The 16,282-nt window shown below is 54.4% G+C and overlaps 1 protein-coding gene across 37 annotated transcripts in view; it reads right to left on the reverse strand.

The window, feature by feature from the left end:
• The window catches only part of CLASP2 (cytoplasmic linker associated protein 2), a 142,167-nt gene that overhangs the window by 36,580 nt on the left and 89,305 nt on the right, over window positions 1-16,282 (reverse strand). For 7 of the 37 annotated variants that reach the window (XM_078151969.1, XM_020978542.2, XM_078151993.1 and 4 more), the window contains 13 exons: window positions 16,091-16,270; window positions 14,512-14,535; window positions 13,320-13,337; window positions 11,435-11,536; window positions 11,291-11,317; window positions 11,008-11,052; window positions 9,324-9,356; window positions 8,753-8,779; window positions 5,066-5,236; window positions 4,420-4,527; window positions 1,866-1,928; window positions 1,102-1,208; window positions 394-417 (listed from right to left, as the gene is read on the reverse strand). In XM_078151969.1, the coding sequence (XP_078008095.1) occupies window positions 394-417; window positions 1,102-1,208; window positions 1,866-1,928; window positions 4,420-4,527; window positions 5,066-5,236; window positions 8,753-8,779; window positions 9,324-9,356; window positions 11,008-11,052; window positions 11,291-11,317; window positions 11,435-11,536; window positions 13,320-13,337; window positions 14,512-14,535; window positions 16,091-16,270 (929 nt within the window). The remainder of the gene's footprint in view (window positions 1-393; window positions 418-1,101; window positions 1,209-1,865; window positions 1,929-4,419; window positions 4,528-5,065; window positions 5,237-8,752; window positions 8,780-9,323; window positions 9,357-11,007; window positions 11,053-11,290; window positions 11,318-11,434; window positions 11,537-13,319; window positions 13,338-14,511; window positions 14,536-16,090; window positions 16,271-16,282) is intronic. The other 30 variants (XM_078151979.1, XM_078151974.1, XM_078151995.1 and 27 more) reach the window with 14 other exon arrangements.

A 16,282-nucleotide genomic window follows, 5' to 3' on the forward strand; every position in this document is an offset into this window, starting at 1 on the left:
GAACTCTATGAAGCCCATGGATGGCAGCCCCACAACACTTCCATGAGCCAGAGGTCCTGCCCCAACTGGGAGAATTTTAAATTAGAACCCAGCCACAGAGTCATAGGTCATGAGACTTCCCAGGCACTATCTGAGCTGTTCCGCCAGTGGAGCGGGGGCGGGGCCTTACTCCGCGGGCCAAGAGATGGTAGTGCCCAGCTCCCTCCTGGCTCTCCATCTCTTTCTCTGCCTCCATCCTCAAGTCTAGGGTTCCGATCCTGCCTGGGAACCCAGTGTGACCTGACTTGCACGTCTCCTCTTTTGTCAGAGAGTTTAGCTGAGAATATGGTGCGTGGACACAGCACAGACAGAGAAACGTGGTCACAAAAGGGGAGAAAACAGCCATTTATCTACCTTGGTCCGCATGTCTCCTAAGAGCTGAGAGCAGTGAATTATCAAAGAGAAAAATGGAGAACAGTGAGAAGATACCCGTTAGCCCTCCCTTCCTTCAACAACGCAGGCTCCCCAACACAGAGCCGGCCCCCAGAGGGCAGGGAGCCACAGCAAACACCTCCTCAAGAAGCAGGCCTGGCTGCTGACCCCTCCCATTTCTAACACTGAGCCCTCAGAAGGCATGACAGGACTGGGTCAGTCAGCCGGTGACCGGCGGTGGCAGGACGTCTCCCTCCCGGAAGAGTTCTGTGGGAACAGGGGCACGCCCGCTCTACAACCCAATGGGTCAAAGGAAGGACCGCCAAAGGCGTGCAAGAGAAGATGAAAGCTTCTCTTTCCCACAAGAGACATCTGCACACTCCCAAAGCCATGAGGCTTCGACACAGGGACAAGAGGCTAAAGCAGGCTTCGGTATGGCCAATGATGTTACAAAAAAGGTGCTTACAAACAAAAAGAAACTCGCCCTAAATAAATCCTGACGGGGTGCTTCAGGCCTTTGCCCCTCGGGAACCTTTGCCCCCACGAGCTCAGGAAGTTTTCTTTTTTCCCTTTAAGAGTAACTGAAACTGCTCCCCAGAGAATGGCCCATCCCCATCGGGCTCCCTGGCAGAGGATGGGAGAGTTCCCAAGCATGAGAGCACAAAAGAGGGAGACAATGTGCATGCTTACCAAGGCATCGGCGACGGCTTCTTCCACGTCGGAGCCCGTGTTCAGGACACGCATGGCGCTGACGGAAGACGACAAGCGGCTGGACTGACTGATCCCGTAGCCCGCCCCTGCCGCGACAGAAGGAAGCTGAGTATCACATCTGCCCCTGGAGCCACGGTGTGGGGTTTGGAAGGCAATGGGATGGACAAGAAGCAAAGTAAAAATGAGGGAGGAACAGCAGTTCAAATGGAGCCTGTGTGGAGAGCCACATGGGTCAGGAGCTGAAGCCAGGGAGACCGGCCTCCTCTCCAAGCTGGCAAGGGCTCCTGCAAGAAGCCCCAGGTCTAACCCAATTCAGATTTCTCCAGCTCAGGCCGTGGGCCTGACGTCATGTGAAGTGCTGTTGACAGAGGTGAAGCCAAGCCCCCCAGAGGGGGGCTGCCCTGGAAGGGATTAGAGCGGGTGTGTGTGTGTGTGTGTGCGCATGTTCAAAGCAAGCACATAAAATGGACCACAAGTGTACATCTCGATGTTAGAAAACGACATGCAATGGAAAAACCAAGAGTCTAAACATGACGGGACAGAAAACAAGAGAAGGAGAAGGACCCCAAGAAGGCAGCGCCACAAATGACCGCTCTACGTAGGGGGATTCTCTAGCGCAAGGCCCAGATGGAAAGAAATCAATCAGGGTCTGGGAAAACAGGGGTGGATGATTCAACGGAAATTCAGTTAGAACAAAAGCAAGATGATGGCAGAGCCGAGAGCCAAGGGTACTCATCCTTCACCTGTGGCCCCGCAAACATCGGGGGTGTAGAGGGCACCTGTCGATCTGGAGTGATGCCTGGAAGCTGGAATAACAGGACCACACAAAGCCTGCCTGTTACCACGAGAAGGGAGCGGGGGCCACGCGAGCAAGCGAGGGAGTGAGCTTGGGGGGCCCAGGACACGCACGGCACTGCCCCGGGGCAGAGGCCCTCTGTGCACAGGCATGCTGATGCAAAACCAAAGGAGGCTTTGGATGGGAGGCAAGGGAAAGCTGAGGCAGAGGACAGGCAGGGAGGAAGGCCGGGGCCCAGACCCCTCCCTCCAGAGGGGCTTCCCTGAAACTCCCTCCTTGCTCTCTCCTGGGTGGGCAATTACTTTAAGAAGAGGCATTTCCCACAAAATCCAGGCTATTCTCCTGAAAGAGATCTGGCCACAACCCTAAAAAATGTTTAGCACAATGGACACTGGGACAAGCACCCAGTCAGGCAGCATTCTGAAATTCCCATTGTGAAAAGAAGAAAAATTCGTTTGCTATTCTTCCCATTGGCTCTGTGCTTCAAAAGGCAAAGCCAAGAAAATCAGACACTTTAAAAACTCTAAGCTTTAGCAGGCGTACCTAATTTTAAAACCAAATTAAAAACTATATATGTGGCATTTAATTTGCAAGGAAAAAGTAGGAAATCTTTTTTTCACTCCATAGCCAAATTTCAGCTTAAGAGCCCTAAAGCCAAAATGCATTTTCTGTAGATGAAAGAGTGTCTGTCCAGATGGGAATCAGATCACATTTCTCCCAGGCTCTGGATGTGGATCATGCAGCTACATGTTCCTTTCAGGGCTCAGGCCAGAAGGGAAAAACTCTCCAGCCTGGATGGGTCAATTACCCAACGTCACTCTGTGGCCTGTGCCTGCTCCAGGCCTCACCACAGAGGGCTCAGAACGAGAAGGCAGAAGGAAGCAGCTTCTTGGCTCAGTCTGCAGAAAACTCAATCCGTGGGCATAGTGGCCGTGGACCTGCTATCTCCTCAGAAGGCAGCTACTCCAGGCACAACTCTCCCTTAGCGGGGCCCAAGGGCCCAGGCCTACCTAACCCTAAATGCACCACTCTGGGCACATCTCTCACCCAGGTGGGACCCAGGGTCTGTTCCCGCCTAGTCTTAAATGCCCTGCTCCCTGCACAGCTCTCTCCCAGGTAAGGCTGGGGGCCCAGGACTGTCTAACCCTAACACACCTACACCAGTCCCTGGTCCTAATTGCCTGCAGGGAGTGTCCAGGGCAGAGTGATCTGGGCAAAGCAGGATAAGAGCAGAGTTAGCACCTCCTCCAGAAAGCAGCAGAGTCCAGGAGGCTCAGATGGCGGGACCTCTCTTCCTACAGAAGGGGCCTCCCTGCACAGCACCCCAGAAGGCCAACAAATCCTGCTAACAGCACTTGTTAAGGAAAAGGAAACCACTTATTTCTATCACAAGCCAAATTCAGAAGTCATATAAGAATTAGAAGTCATGGGCGCCCAGTACCTAAAGAACCAATCCAAGTTTGGCAGGAATGGCCAGCCTGAGTTTGTCTACACTTTGGGGCAGGGAAGGAGGCTCCTGGGTGTGAGTGGAGGAGCACACCTGCCTCCTCCTGGGGCTTCTGGTGCCTGCGAGTGGAAGGACATGGAAGGTGGGCACAGGAGAGCCCCAGCACGAGCCAGCCGACTAGGGGAATGTTTGTTGTGTTAATAGCAATTGTGGGATTTTAGACCCAAAGTGTCTCAGAGAAAAAACCTGAAGGGAGTGAATGGGGAGCTCTGCTTATGCCACCCTGACTCCTGCACACACACGTGCACACACTTCCAGTGTGCTCTCTTGCCCCTTCCTAACACCCTCGTTTCCCCTCTCCTTTGACTGTGATGGAAAGTGGTCATGGGGATCAGTGGACCTGAACTTTCCACACTTGGCCAGGGAGTGCCAAGGCAACCGCGGGCATTCTCGTGTCTCTGAACCTGCTTTTCTCAAGAGAGACAGCATTGGAGCTCACTTTCAGGGCCCTTGGGGCCCGAGCACAGGGGTTCGGACCCTCACTCACAGTCAGAACTGGCTGGCTCCTTTGGTCTGTGAGGACTCCCAGCCTGGGGCCTTCACAACACCTTAGATGCAGCACTTTTCACTGCCCAGAGATGCCAAGCTAAGTTCTTCTGGTCTGACCACAGCCTCGGGACTTACTCGAGGGCAGGGAAAGGCCAGAGCCATTAACTTGCTATGGGTCATAGAGGGAGCTGAGACCAGAATGGCTCTCAAGGCCTCCCCCACGGCGATGCCGGAAGTGGAAGTCGAGGCTTATTGTCCATCTGGGGCAGCAGAGGGCAGGACAGAGTCACCAGAAAATCCTGGACAATGCTGGCTTCCCTCCACACCCCAGAGATGGACACAAGGGCATTGGGACAGGCCTCCAGCCTCCTCGGGGACCGTTGGCACTGCGGGGGATGGCAGGAAACACGCAGTGCCCACCATGGGCCACGCCCCGACGCGGTGACGGGAGACGGATGAGACGAGGTGAGTGAGGCCATGCCGCCACAAGTCGCTGAGTACTCACCCAGGGGCTGGAAAGAGCGGACCGGACTCGTGTCTCTGCTGCTCTCCCGACTGGCCTCGCGGCTGCAGCCCTGACTCACGCTGGGGCGAGGGATGCGGCTGCCTCGCGCTGCACCCACCAACCGGCACGAGGGGATGAGAGGACATAAGAAAAGATGCTCTTTAATGTGTGGCTCCCTGAGGATCGCTCCGGGCGGCCTCCAACCACCTCCTGGGCTCTGTCTGCTAAGGGGGAAATCCCCTCCGATGTCCCTCTGCCCACCCCCTAGAAAAGGGTTTCTCGCCACAGGACCAAGGCCACGGCCTCACCATCTCTGTCCAAAGTCTGCAGGGAGCATCTAGCTTTGGGCAGCACCTGCTGGAAAGGAGAAGCGGGGAAAAACCGGACCGCTTTCAATAAAATTAAATGTCACTGGAAAACCCAAGGCAAAGCAGTGGGTCTGCTTGGTTGGGTCAGTAACTTAAAGGTCTGCTTCCAAACAAACCCTTAAAACCAAGAGCAAGGCAGGAAGACAACAGGCAGGACCACAGGAACACAAAGGAAGCTGGTGAAGCGCGCAGGGACTCAGGGGGATGCTGGGCCTGGGGGAGCCCTTGGGAAAGCACAAGGGAGACTGAAAAGGCCAGAGGGCACACAAAAGCCTTACCTACAGAGAGGCGAGAAGGGCTGGCCTCTCGACTACAGCCCTGGCTCCGAGGGATCTTGCTTCGCTTCTGGGCCGATGCAGGACTGACCAGCGCTCTCTGGACGCCTGAGCTCACGGTGGAGAGTGCGGTGCTGGCTAAAACTCTTCCTGGGGACCCCGAGCGGCTGCCAGCTAAACAGTGGAAGACAAGAGATGAGAGAAGGCACAGGAAGTTTCCTAAGCAGTAGGAAATTATGGGAGGACAAGTGGGATGGCCCACGCAAAAGGAGACGAGAAGCTGGCCAGAGCGTGGGCTCGGAAGCCTCGCAGTTCCCCTGCAGGCAGGCGCCTTCCCCAGGCAGCCTCAGCGCACAGAACACCCAGGAGACCCGATTGTCCAAGGACGCAGCCACGAAGCTGCCTCGCATCCAGATTTGTGAAGGTATTCTAAGTGTCGTGGGCAGAGGGGCAGGGGCTCAGAGGGAAAAGCGAGGGCCCGCGGAAGGCGATGGGAGTCCGGCCACTGAGGAGGCTAAAGAAGGCACATGTGTGTCAGGGGCCTCCTACACCAAAGGGATTCCCCCTGGGACAAAGCAGAGAAGCAGCCATCTGGCCTCTGCTCAGGGGCTGGGACAGCTCTCCTCCCCTGCCCCCATCTCTGAGGCCTGAACGCTGGCACCCAAGAGGGTCTGAGCCTTCCCCTAAAGGAAAACCCTCCCAAGGCAGCTCCGCAGAGACTTCCCCTCCAGCTGCTCAGACATTTCCCATTCCTTTGGCCAGTCCAGGCCCTGCACCACCCCGGTCCTCTCTACCACACATGCCACTCCCGAGAAGGGCCGAGGAGGGCCTGTGCCCTCTGAGCACAAAGCAGGGCTGATGGCCCCTCAGGCCTCTGCCAATGGGGCCCATGTCAGCCCAAGAAATTTACCTCTAAGACACCCAAAGTTTTTCTTATTTATTCAGCCCCATGCCCTTGGCTATCAAGGTCCTTTGGGACCCAAACTCATCCACTGTTAGCACTCCCTCCAAGCTTTGAGTCATCTGTAAACCAGACCCGTGAACCTTCTCGGTTGGGGTCTTTCTCCAGTTCACCGATAAAAACAGCCAGTAGCCTTGGGCCAAGCATGGCTTCCCCGGGCACTCCCCAGGAGACCTCCTGCCAGGCTGATGGTTAAAAGGAGTCTGGCCGCCCAAAGAGGTCCGTGTGCACATGTGGGAGAGTCATCAATTCTCTCCCTAATAACTCATTCAAGAGTTCTCCCAGGAGCCAAGTCCAGATCCCAGACGGAGGTTATGCACTCTCCCTTCCTCCCCTCGTTTTTCTCCCATCTCTCTCCTCTCTCCCTCCCCCTTCCCCCCAAATCAGGCTGCTGGTTGTACTATAGCCTCATGCAGCCCCCTCCTGTTTTCTACCAGCTTTCAGCTATCACAAACACTGATCAGCTGGCGCCTCCAGGACATCCAGACTGGGGACGAGAGCTAGCAGCACTGACCCGGGGCTGTACTAAGCACTTTACAACTGTGAGCTCAGGCACTCCTCGCCAGGGCTCAGGGAGGGAGGCGCCAGCATGATTCCCACTCTACAGCTGAGGAGACTGTTGGTTAAGCGGGGTGCCCAGGATGACAGCTAGGAGCACATGAATGGGGCTGGACCTGCGCTCAGGGCCCTTATCTCCAGGCCTGCCCGCTTATTTGACACTGGGCATTGACTCTCTGCTGCTCATTTTTGTTCCCAAGATCATTCCCCTCATGGAGCAGCCAAGACCCTCCTTCTGGACCCCTCTGTCTCTGTCTCTGTCTCCCCTGGGGTGGGGAACAGGCAGGCTACAGGTAGTCCCCCCCACCTCGCCCCTATCTTGGCAGCTCAATCTCTTCTGGCTTGACTTGAAGGATCCCTGGCAAATATGTTATTACCAGCCATTTCTGGCCAAGAATATGGCCCACCTGCCCAAAGTCTAAGCCGGCCGGCCAACTGCCCAATTCATTTTTCTCTTCCACGTCCTTTACCTCCAATGAGCAACTGGGCGGCCAACCGCCTGAGACTTCTACAACTGCTGCAGACTGGGAGCGTCATTGCAGACGTCCCCGTCTCTGTCTGTCTGTCTGTCCTCCTTTCTAGATGAGTGTGGGATACGTAGCCAGGGAGGCCGCTGAGCCTGAGCAGGGCAGGGGCCAATGCTGGACAGAATGCCGGGAGGTTAGGCATTCAGGCCAGGCCTTGAAGAAGCTTTCATTCCCTCCTCCAGATTATCTCCATGTCTTCCCACAATCTGTCCCAGACCCGGCCAGGCCTGGCCAGCTCCCTTCTCCTTCTCCAGCTAGTCCTCCAGCCTCTTCTGCGTTCCCTAATGGGCCCAGACCCCACTCCTCTCACACCAGAAAGGAGAAAGTGTTCTCCAAGCCGTCCTCAATTTCTCCTCTCTCTGGGCAAATTTCTTCTCTTTCAGATCAATGCCTGACCAACTTCACTAGTTCCAACCCGCCCTGTCCCCTGCAGGGCTCTCTTCTTCCAGATCAATCAGTCTCCTTCTCCCTCTTCCTCTCCTTTCCACGGAAGCAGGAAGCACCTTCCAACTCTGAGATTTTAAACTGCTGGGGGTTAAGAATACGTGAAGACGCAAACTGCCCTTTACAAAGCCCCAAGCAGGATGAAACATGGTCCAGTCTCCCCCCCTTCCCCTGCGGGGCTGGTCCAAAGTTCTCTTCTCAAGTTCTTGGCATTTTACGTGGTCCCCCCATGCCACCGACTGTCCCAGGTCAGGCAGAAGCCATGTTTCTATTCCAGCAGATTCTAGTCGTCAGAGACGAGGCCACGGCAGCCTCACAAGGGAAGAATCCCTCTGTGGACAGGCAGGGTGATTCTGGGAAGGCTCCTCCAGGCAGAGGCTTTTCCACAGAGTGGCCCCCAGAGCTCCCCAACACACGTCCATGGACCCTTCCCACCCCCAGCCCCCTGGCCACAGGCACGCGATGCTAGAGTCTCATGGAGGGTGTTATGGGCACACCTGACTGGATGCAGACCACACACAAGTGAGGCACAAGGCACACGGCACACAGTACGACGTCAAGGCTGATGTGACAAACAGCTCTATTCAGCAGAGACACCACCAGGCAGAAAACTCTGGAGCCCAGACGCTGCTGAGAACAGAGTGGACGTTCTCTGGATGGCCCCGTGGAGGCTGGGATGGGGGGGGTGTCTTCCCTGGCCCACAAACGGTCCCAGGGCAGCGGGTGCCCCAAGCCATGGCAGCTTCACTTACAGCTGCAGTAAGCATGTCTGAAACCGTCCCCTCAGGGAGCCCAGGCCCTCCCGGCCCCTCCCACCTCATCAGCAAGCAGGGCGAGCTAGGGGCAGAAGCCTGCCTCGGCTAGCCACAAGGCTCACTCAAGGGCCGTTCTAGTGAGCTGAGGGACCAGGGATCCTGGGCAAGGGGACAGCATCTGTGCGGTGCAGAGGCAGCCGGGGCCCCCCGGGGCAACCGTCCCATGAGTGTCAGTGACGGGATCCCCAACCAGAAGACCGTGCCTGCAACCCAGCCTCGGAATGAGGATCAAGAGGCCCTGGGCTTATGGGGGTCCTCCCTGACCGAGGCTTGGTGATGGTCAAGAGGAGGGAGGGCTAGAGCTTCTGCTGAATAGAGCACTCTCTGGGAGATACGGATGGGTGACGGAAAAATGCATGCGCACATCCAGGCTGCGGGTTCTTACCGCCCATGGGGTTAGCCGACTGGGATCCTTAGCGGGCGTGAAGAGGGAGGGAGCAGAAGCAGAGCAGATTCAACACAAACAGCAAACAGGAAAGGAACGCTTCAGTCAGTTCACACCAACAAAGATGGCCAGACGGCCAGAACAATGCCCCCGCCCCGCGGGGCGTCTCAGGCTCTCCTGGCCAGGCTGAGGAGATGCTCAGGATAAGGCAGAGGGGCCCACGCCACAAAAGCCAGCCTGCCCGCTTCATCTTTTCAATGGCCGACCTGGGCGGCCCCGAAAGGATGAAGGCAGCCGACATGCACTGGATGGACTCATTCTTAGGAACGGTGGCGGTTCCAGGCCAATGAGGTTTGGAGAACTCACAAGTGAAAAAGCCCAATCCCAATGAACGAGGCACTATCATGAGAACAGAGGCCCGGGACCCATTCAGGCACACCAACCACAAAGGGAATCTGGGGCTTGTGTATGGAGCCACCCCCACCCCCACCCCTAGCCCAAGCCCCAGCCCTGGAAGTCTTATCACTCCCATCCCCTTTTACTTCTCTGGGGCAACAATTGTAACACACACCTGCTTCGATCCAAGAGATCCGATGGGATTTTTCTTAATGGTGATGTAAAAAACATGGAAAAACCAAGTATTACGCTCCAGTGGAACTGGAGAACAGAGACTCATGTATCAGTGACCATGTCTCATGGCAAGGGTTATTCCCTAAAGGGTCTTGGGAACACAAACATGGTCAAACACACCAGAAAACCTCCAACCCCCAGATTCCCGAGGCTCTGCAGCCACCAGCCTCGGGCCTTTGTGGGACTGGCTTTTAATGTCACAGACTGAGTTTTGGCCTAGTAAGCAGAAGGTCCGCTCCATAGGAGCAGAGCCTGAACTGAGCCTCCCCTCCAGGCCCTAGCTCCCTTGGCCAAGACCAGACCCATTCCCTGATGGGGGGCTGTCCTAGGAAGTATGTGGCTCCCAAGTAAGAACTTGAGGCTGCCTTCCCTGGCTTTCCTTCTGGTCTCCCTCACATGTTCCTTCAACAGAGCAGGGCAGGTACCCTTCTTTCACATCACTTGTCAGGTAAGGTGCAATCGGCAGAAGCCCCCGATGGGGGCTCATTTTCTGGACTGAAAAGGTTCGTGTAGACAGCAGAGATGCCAGGTTGGCTTTCCAAGGGCATCCAGTGTTTAGCCAGGACCTTACACGTACATAGCAGGAGTTCGGGGGTAGAATGTAAAAGCCAGAACTTGGGCCATCTAAAAAGGGGCTTCTTTCCTGGGCAAGCCCAAGTGAATATGTGTTACTAACACCTGGTCTCCTCAGGCCCATGGGCCACCAGAATCTACTGGGATCCATTCTACATGTGTTCTCCATGAGATCACAGATGGGGCCCTCAGGTTTAAACTGAGGACAGATCTTGGATGGGGAAGTGATCGGGCCTCGAGACAGTTGGTCCTGTCTGGCTACCTAGAATCTGAATTCTTATTCCTAATATTTTTCCTTCAGCCACATAAAAAGCTGGACAGTCTCAGTCTACAGTAGGGTCTCTGCAAGCTTGCTTAAAAAACTGTGATAAAGGGGCAGCTAGGTGGCATAGTGGAGACAGCACTGGCCCTGGAGTCAAGAGGACCTGAGTTCAAATCTGGCCTCGGACACATAAACTTCTTAGCTGTGTGACTCTGGGCAAGTCACTTCCCCCACTGCCTCACTTAAAAAAAAAAAGCAAGGTTTAAAAAACCACGATAAACAGGTTTCAATAAGATTGGTTTTTTTGCAATCCGAAGCCCTTATGTGAAACATTCAACACCAGCATTTTGAGAAGGCCTACTGATTCATGATGCCAACCTGGTGAACCGTGCCCAGCTGGAGGTCAGCCCTGCTCCTGTTTCACCACAACCCTTCCCCTGATGCCAGAGATGTGAAGGGCCAGTGGAAATCCCTGCGAGGGAAGCAGTGGGAATGCTGCCTCGAGCCCAAGCACAGGGAGGAAATCTGAATGCCACACAAAGATGGCAGAGGAATTTCCCAGGGATTTACAATTTTAGTTGTGATAACCAAGTGAGTGATGAATGAACATGTTATTCTGAAAGGACTGCAGATACGGCCCCTCTGGGTCAGCGATGCCTTCGTGAAAACAGGGAAAATCATGGGAATGACGACTTCTCCAAGTGGGCTAGCCCCACCCCGGCACACAGCAGGCGCTTAGCCAGTGCTTCTTCCCCTCCCCCTCCTGTGAAGAAATTGAGGCAGCACATACCTGCCTGCAGTTCGAACCAGAAACAAGGTACTGCAGCAGCAGGTTCTGAGGGAGGACAAGGAGAAATCACCTTGTGTGCTCATCCTTCCACCCGCATGAGAGGCTGGCGCCAGCTAAGAGTAGGGGACCTTCTGACACGGGCAGGGATGCGGGGCGGAGTGGGAGGGGAGGGGAGGGGTTCTGATCTGAGCCAGCCCTAACAACACGCCCACACCACACAGCAGCCCCAGAAAAGGGCTTGTCACATGCACCGCCACCATGCCACGCCGCGCTGGGGAGGTACCTTCGCTTTTGTCAGGTGACGAGGAACCTAAGACAAGAAGGACAACTCAGTGGGCAGCCTTTCTCTGGCCAAGAGCACGGCCGCGCCCATGTCTCGCCTGGCTAGCACATGGCCCACAGGCCGGACCAAGAGAGCAATACGTACGCTGAGACTGGGAGACCATCTTGGTCCTGCTGCGCCCCCGGGAATCCGCCTTGGAGTTGGCCACGCCTGCCACGGCCGTGGAAAGCCTGGATCTCATGCGACCTGAGGAAGGAAGTCTGTGTTATTAGGGGGTTCCTTCTGGGGCCCTGAGAAAGGCTCACGTCACCACTTTCTATGCCTCGCTAAACTCTGTACTTCTCAGATGAACTGAAGTGAACGTCTGCTGCGGCTAAAACCAAACAGGACTACGCCCTGCCAAGTGGGTGCGTCTGGACGCCATCTTTGAAATGGAAGAATGACAAAGAGACCCCAAACGCCGACAAACAACACTGAAATGAGATGTCTCACTTCCACCTCTCACATTCACATGCATTTTCTCCCCTCGTGGCACGCTTCCTTACTGGGAAGTGCCTGGCTGTCCCTGGCAGTCTGACACCAGCAGGCCACCACCTTTTTCTTCCTGTAGAGGAAGAGCCGGATGACCCCCTTGCCAGCGGGCACCCCCGTCCTCTAGTGTGTGGAGTGTCCTGCACCTGTGTGCTCCGGTAGGAGCTGGGGACGGGCTCCGCCTCCTGCCGGGGCACCTGCACGGCTACAGCTAGACCAGCACACATTCCTTGTTGGCAGCAGGAAGGAGGACGGCTCTGCTCAAACTTACTTGAGAGTCACCAAGTCTCCTCCTTAAGTCTTGGTGGATTGTAGTGGGGACCATCCCACTGTACCTTGGGGCCACATATCAACTTAGAAAATGACATAGTAACATCATCTATGCTTTACCATAGTTTTATTTCATTAAATATTTCTCAATTACATTCTGCCTGGGTTTCGGCTGTATTCGAGTGTCGTGGGCCACGTTTCTGACTTGGACCAGATGTCACAAGCCCCAGGGAGAGAATGTTGGCAGGGACCAGACAATCTCCCTTTTTCTACAGCCACTGGGAAGCCCCATTGCCCTGGCAAGACTCCTGGCCAGAAACCAGGGCCTGGCAATCTGCAGCTTGGGGACAGAAACAGGGGGTGCCCATGGCTGATACAGGACACAAGGAAATTGGGAGAAAAGAAACATGTGAAACTAAGAGGTGGAGGGGAGAACATGAGAGCAAACAGCAATAGGCCATAGAAAAGGATGGACCTGCAGGAGGAGTAGGCCGGAGGCCAACCCCACGAGCCCACACCAGTGATCTCCAGATTCCCAGCCTGCCGATAACATGTTCAACAAGCAGGACAGACCGGGCCCTGACTGAGTGGGAGAAGGGGAAGAGATGCTGCGTGGGGACCATCAATTTGGCTCCACCCTGACATGCCCAGTGCCTGGACCAGACCAGGGAAGCGTGGTACTAGGAGGGCCTAAGCTTCTGAACGGGGAGACCCAAGCCCTCGTGGAGTGACTGTTTTGATGCCAACTGGAGGGCCCTGCTAAACCTAACCCCCTAGTGGTGCTTCTGAGCCCCAGTGAGATCATCACAGATAGCAGTACGTGGCCCCACCCAAAGCAAAGGCAGGTTTACATGAAAAATAAAAGTAAAGCGTTACGCATTTTATTGGAAAAGGTATGATTCCATCAACCCACTTTTATACTTGATGTGGTTAAACATGTAAAACAATGATGCTTGAGCAGCCAATGGTTGCCTGGGATTCAAATGAAAATCACAAGCAAAGTGATGGCCCCTCCCCTGGGAAACCCCATACCTCCATATGCGCTCACGCGCAAACGCGCACACACACACACATACACGTGCACACGGGCACCCACAAAACAAGTGGAAAAGCCAAGGAGGTATTAGCATGAAATCTCTGAGAGATGGTCTTAGTTTGCTTTTAAGGTGAATGGCAACATTATGGTCAAGGGTTCTCTGTGCTAGCAAAGAGGGGGTGTAATTCTTACCATCTTCAGAAGCTGTCCCTAAACAGGAAAAATAAAATAACAATGACATTTCAACCAATTCTACAGTGCATGAGTTCAACACCTTTGAGAGAGATGTGATACTTGGGAAAAAAATGGACAGCGCTACAGGGCCATTCAGGAATCCTCAGGGCCGAGAGGAACCAGCCTCTCACTATCCCAAGTGAACGTGGCCTTAGACAAGGATGCCTGGGAACTGGGGATTTCCATGTCTGAGCCTGCTTAGTTTTGGATGGCAACAAAAGCCAAAAAGGATCTGGGAGCAGATGGTGACCCCGATCCCAGAAGTGGCCTCCCTCGCCAACCACAGAGAGGGGGTAGGCACTCACAGTGCGCCCTCCTTTCCTGTCTCCCTTGGCCAGAGCAGGGACCTTCAGACGTGGCCGAGAACTGCCCTGGTTTCCTGGTCTTTGAGCGTGGGGCTCTGACCAGCTCAGGCTCAACTCCCCAAAGTGTGACCAAGGATGTGTTCTGACCCTACCACTACGACCCGCGCTACAGCAGGCAAGGCAGTTTGATGTTAGAAGGCCCTCGTTCAAATTAAAGGGACATCGAGAAACCAAAGGATTCCTTGCTTGGGACTAGAAAAGAAAAAGGAAACATTCGAGGACCCTAAAAACCAGCCCAGAGGCATCAGGATGCCCTCTTGGGGGTTGTGCCATTTTCCTCAATTTCAGTTAGAAACAAGCACGATAACCCATTTTCAAAAAAGCAGCAGCAACACAGCCTGGGCAGGGGGAGGCCACCTGTAATTCCTGAACTCACAAAGCCCCTGAATTTACAGAGGGCAGGCTGTTGGCCGCCCGAGGCTAAGCAACCCGGGAATTCACGTAGTGGGCAGCATGGGGCTGGTGCCTCACCCCACCAGGCCCCCGAGGGAGGAGAACCAGATGGCCTCTAAGGTCCTTCCAAGCCTAACTTCCACTCCGGCATTCACGACAAAGACCAGTCAGCCTCATTTGACCTTTCCCAAGAACACGTGCTTTTTTTACATGAAGGGCTGGGAAAGCCCAGCGTGGGCAAGGAGAGATCTCTTCTCCCACCCCAGAAGGGCCAGAGGAACATTCCAGAACAGGGAGAGGCAGGGACAGAAAGCATCAAGCCCCATTTCTCCGCGTGTTCACAAAGACATCGGGCTGTCAGGTTCGAGGGTCAAACAGAAGGAAGTGCTTACCATCCGTCTTGTCTGATGCATCCTCTTTGGCAAACAGGTAAGCAAAGGACAAAGAAGAGCTCAATGGGTTAGGGGGAAGGCGCAAGATGCCCATCAGACGTCCTCCTCCCAGACGCCTCTCCTGTGCTGGCAGGGGCTAAGGCCTGCAGACCTACTGGGTGAAGAACCTCTGGTTCCTGGGCCTGGAGTAAGGCCGCAAACTCCCCTGCCGCAAAGGCAGAGGAGCATCTGAGAAGGAAGACGGGAACAAAGCCTGCGACGCTCTCTCTCTCTGTTTCTGTGTCTCTCTGTGTGTCTCTATCTCTGTGTCTCTCCCTATCTCTGTGTGTTTCTCTCTGTCTTTGTGTATCTCTCTCTGTCTCTGCATCTCTCTCTTTCTCTATGTCTCTAAGGCCTCGGGGGCCTCTTTCCTGTCTTCTCCTATTCTATGCCCCTTTCCCTTGGCCTAGGGCTGATCCACACTGGTGCCACTCTGAACATCAATTTCTTCTTTTTCTTTTTTTTTTTAAATAATTTATTTCTTTGTAATCCTAGGTATTTTATTTTATGCACGGAAAAGCATTATTCTTTTTTTTGGGGGGGGGGTTGGGCAATGGGGTTAAGTGACTTGCCCAGGGTCACACAGCTAGTATGTGTTATGCGTCTGAGACTGGATTTGAACTCAGGTTCTCCTGAAGCCAGTGCTGGTGCTCTATCCACTGCACCACCTAGCTGCCCCCATCAATTTCTTCTCCAAGATGGTGCTCTCTATCCAGGAGGTCTGCAAACCTTAATCCCATGGCCTCTAACTTTGAGAAGAAAGGATTTTCCCCAGTTTACTATGGCATACTACATAAAATTCCTATGTGGAACAGTTCAAATGAACAAGGGTGGAATTCGAGAGGAAAATCGGTTTTAAGTTACCTATTATTCAGCTATGAATGTATTGTAAATAAATTGACAAAATTGACAACTGCAATTGACAAAACATGCCCCTCATTGGCCATCATAACTGCACTCATGTGTGCATGCACATGAATACTCATGAACACGGGAAGTCACATTTCTCAACAGACTTTCCCAAGCAGGGAACTCCTTAACAGGCTAGAAAAGGGAAGCCGAGCAGTGTCGGCCGAAGGAGGAGAGCAGGAACTAGGGTCTCCGGAACAGGGCTGGGGGCCTGGGACAAGCTGGCCTGTGGGTCGCAAGGTAACGTGCTCTTCTTGGCCTTGCCTGAGAGCTCAAGAAAAAGGAAATTGGACAAGTGTAGAAAAAGTTAGAAAATGGAGGGACTGTTTGAGTTCTCAGTCTGTAGCGTGCTTCTGAAGCTCTGGCTCTGGAAATGCTCCAGCCATGAAAGGCTTTGAACTCTCGCCCCCAGTTTGTGCCCGTGGCAGTGGTAGCACCATTTTGGCTCCAGAGCCCAAGGGTGGCAGAAAAGGCAGTGGGGGCCAGGAGCGGGCACTTTGTAACCAGAACTAGCTCCTTTTGCCTTCCTGATACAGACACATAAACTAGATGCTGAAGGACAAAGCCTGGGAACGAATGAATGGAGTGGACTTCGTAAAACCCAACCCAACCCAACCCAACTCTCTCTCACCTAGAGAAGCGTAAGACCCAGGAGTGAGGGTACCAGGGCCGAGGCGCCCGCTGCTGCCACCACCTGCCTGCCCAGCAATGTGGCGGGCCTTGGCCCCTGCGGCAGTATTCACATCGATGTCACTGTGGGACCGCTGAAGACTTCCAGGACTGCCTGTCGTTTTACCACTACTGGAAGACACTGGTGGAAAAG

The sequence above is a fragment of the Phascolarctos cinereus genome, unplaced genomic scaffold (assembly GCF_003287225.1).
Source record: "Phascolarctos cinereus isolate Bilbo 61053 unplaced genomic scaffold, phaCin_HiC Scaffold_4;HRSCAF=312, whole genome shotgun sequence".
Lineage (NCBI taxonomy): Eukaryota > Metazoa > Chordata > Mammalia > Diprotodontia > Phascolarctidae > Phascolarctos > Phascolarctos cinereus.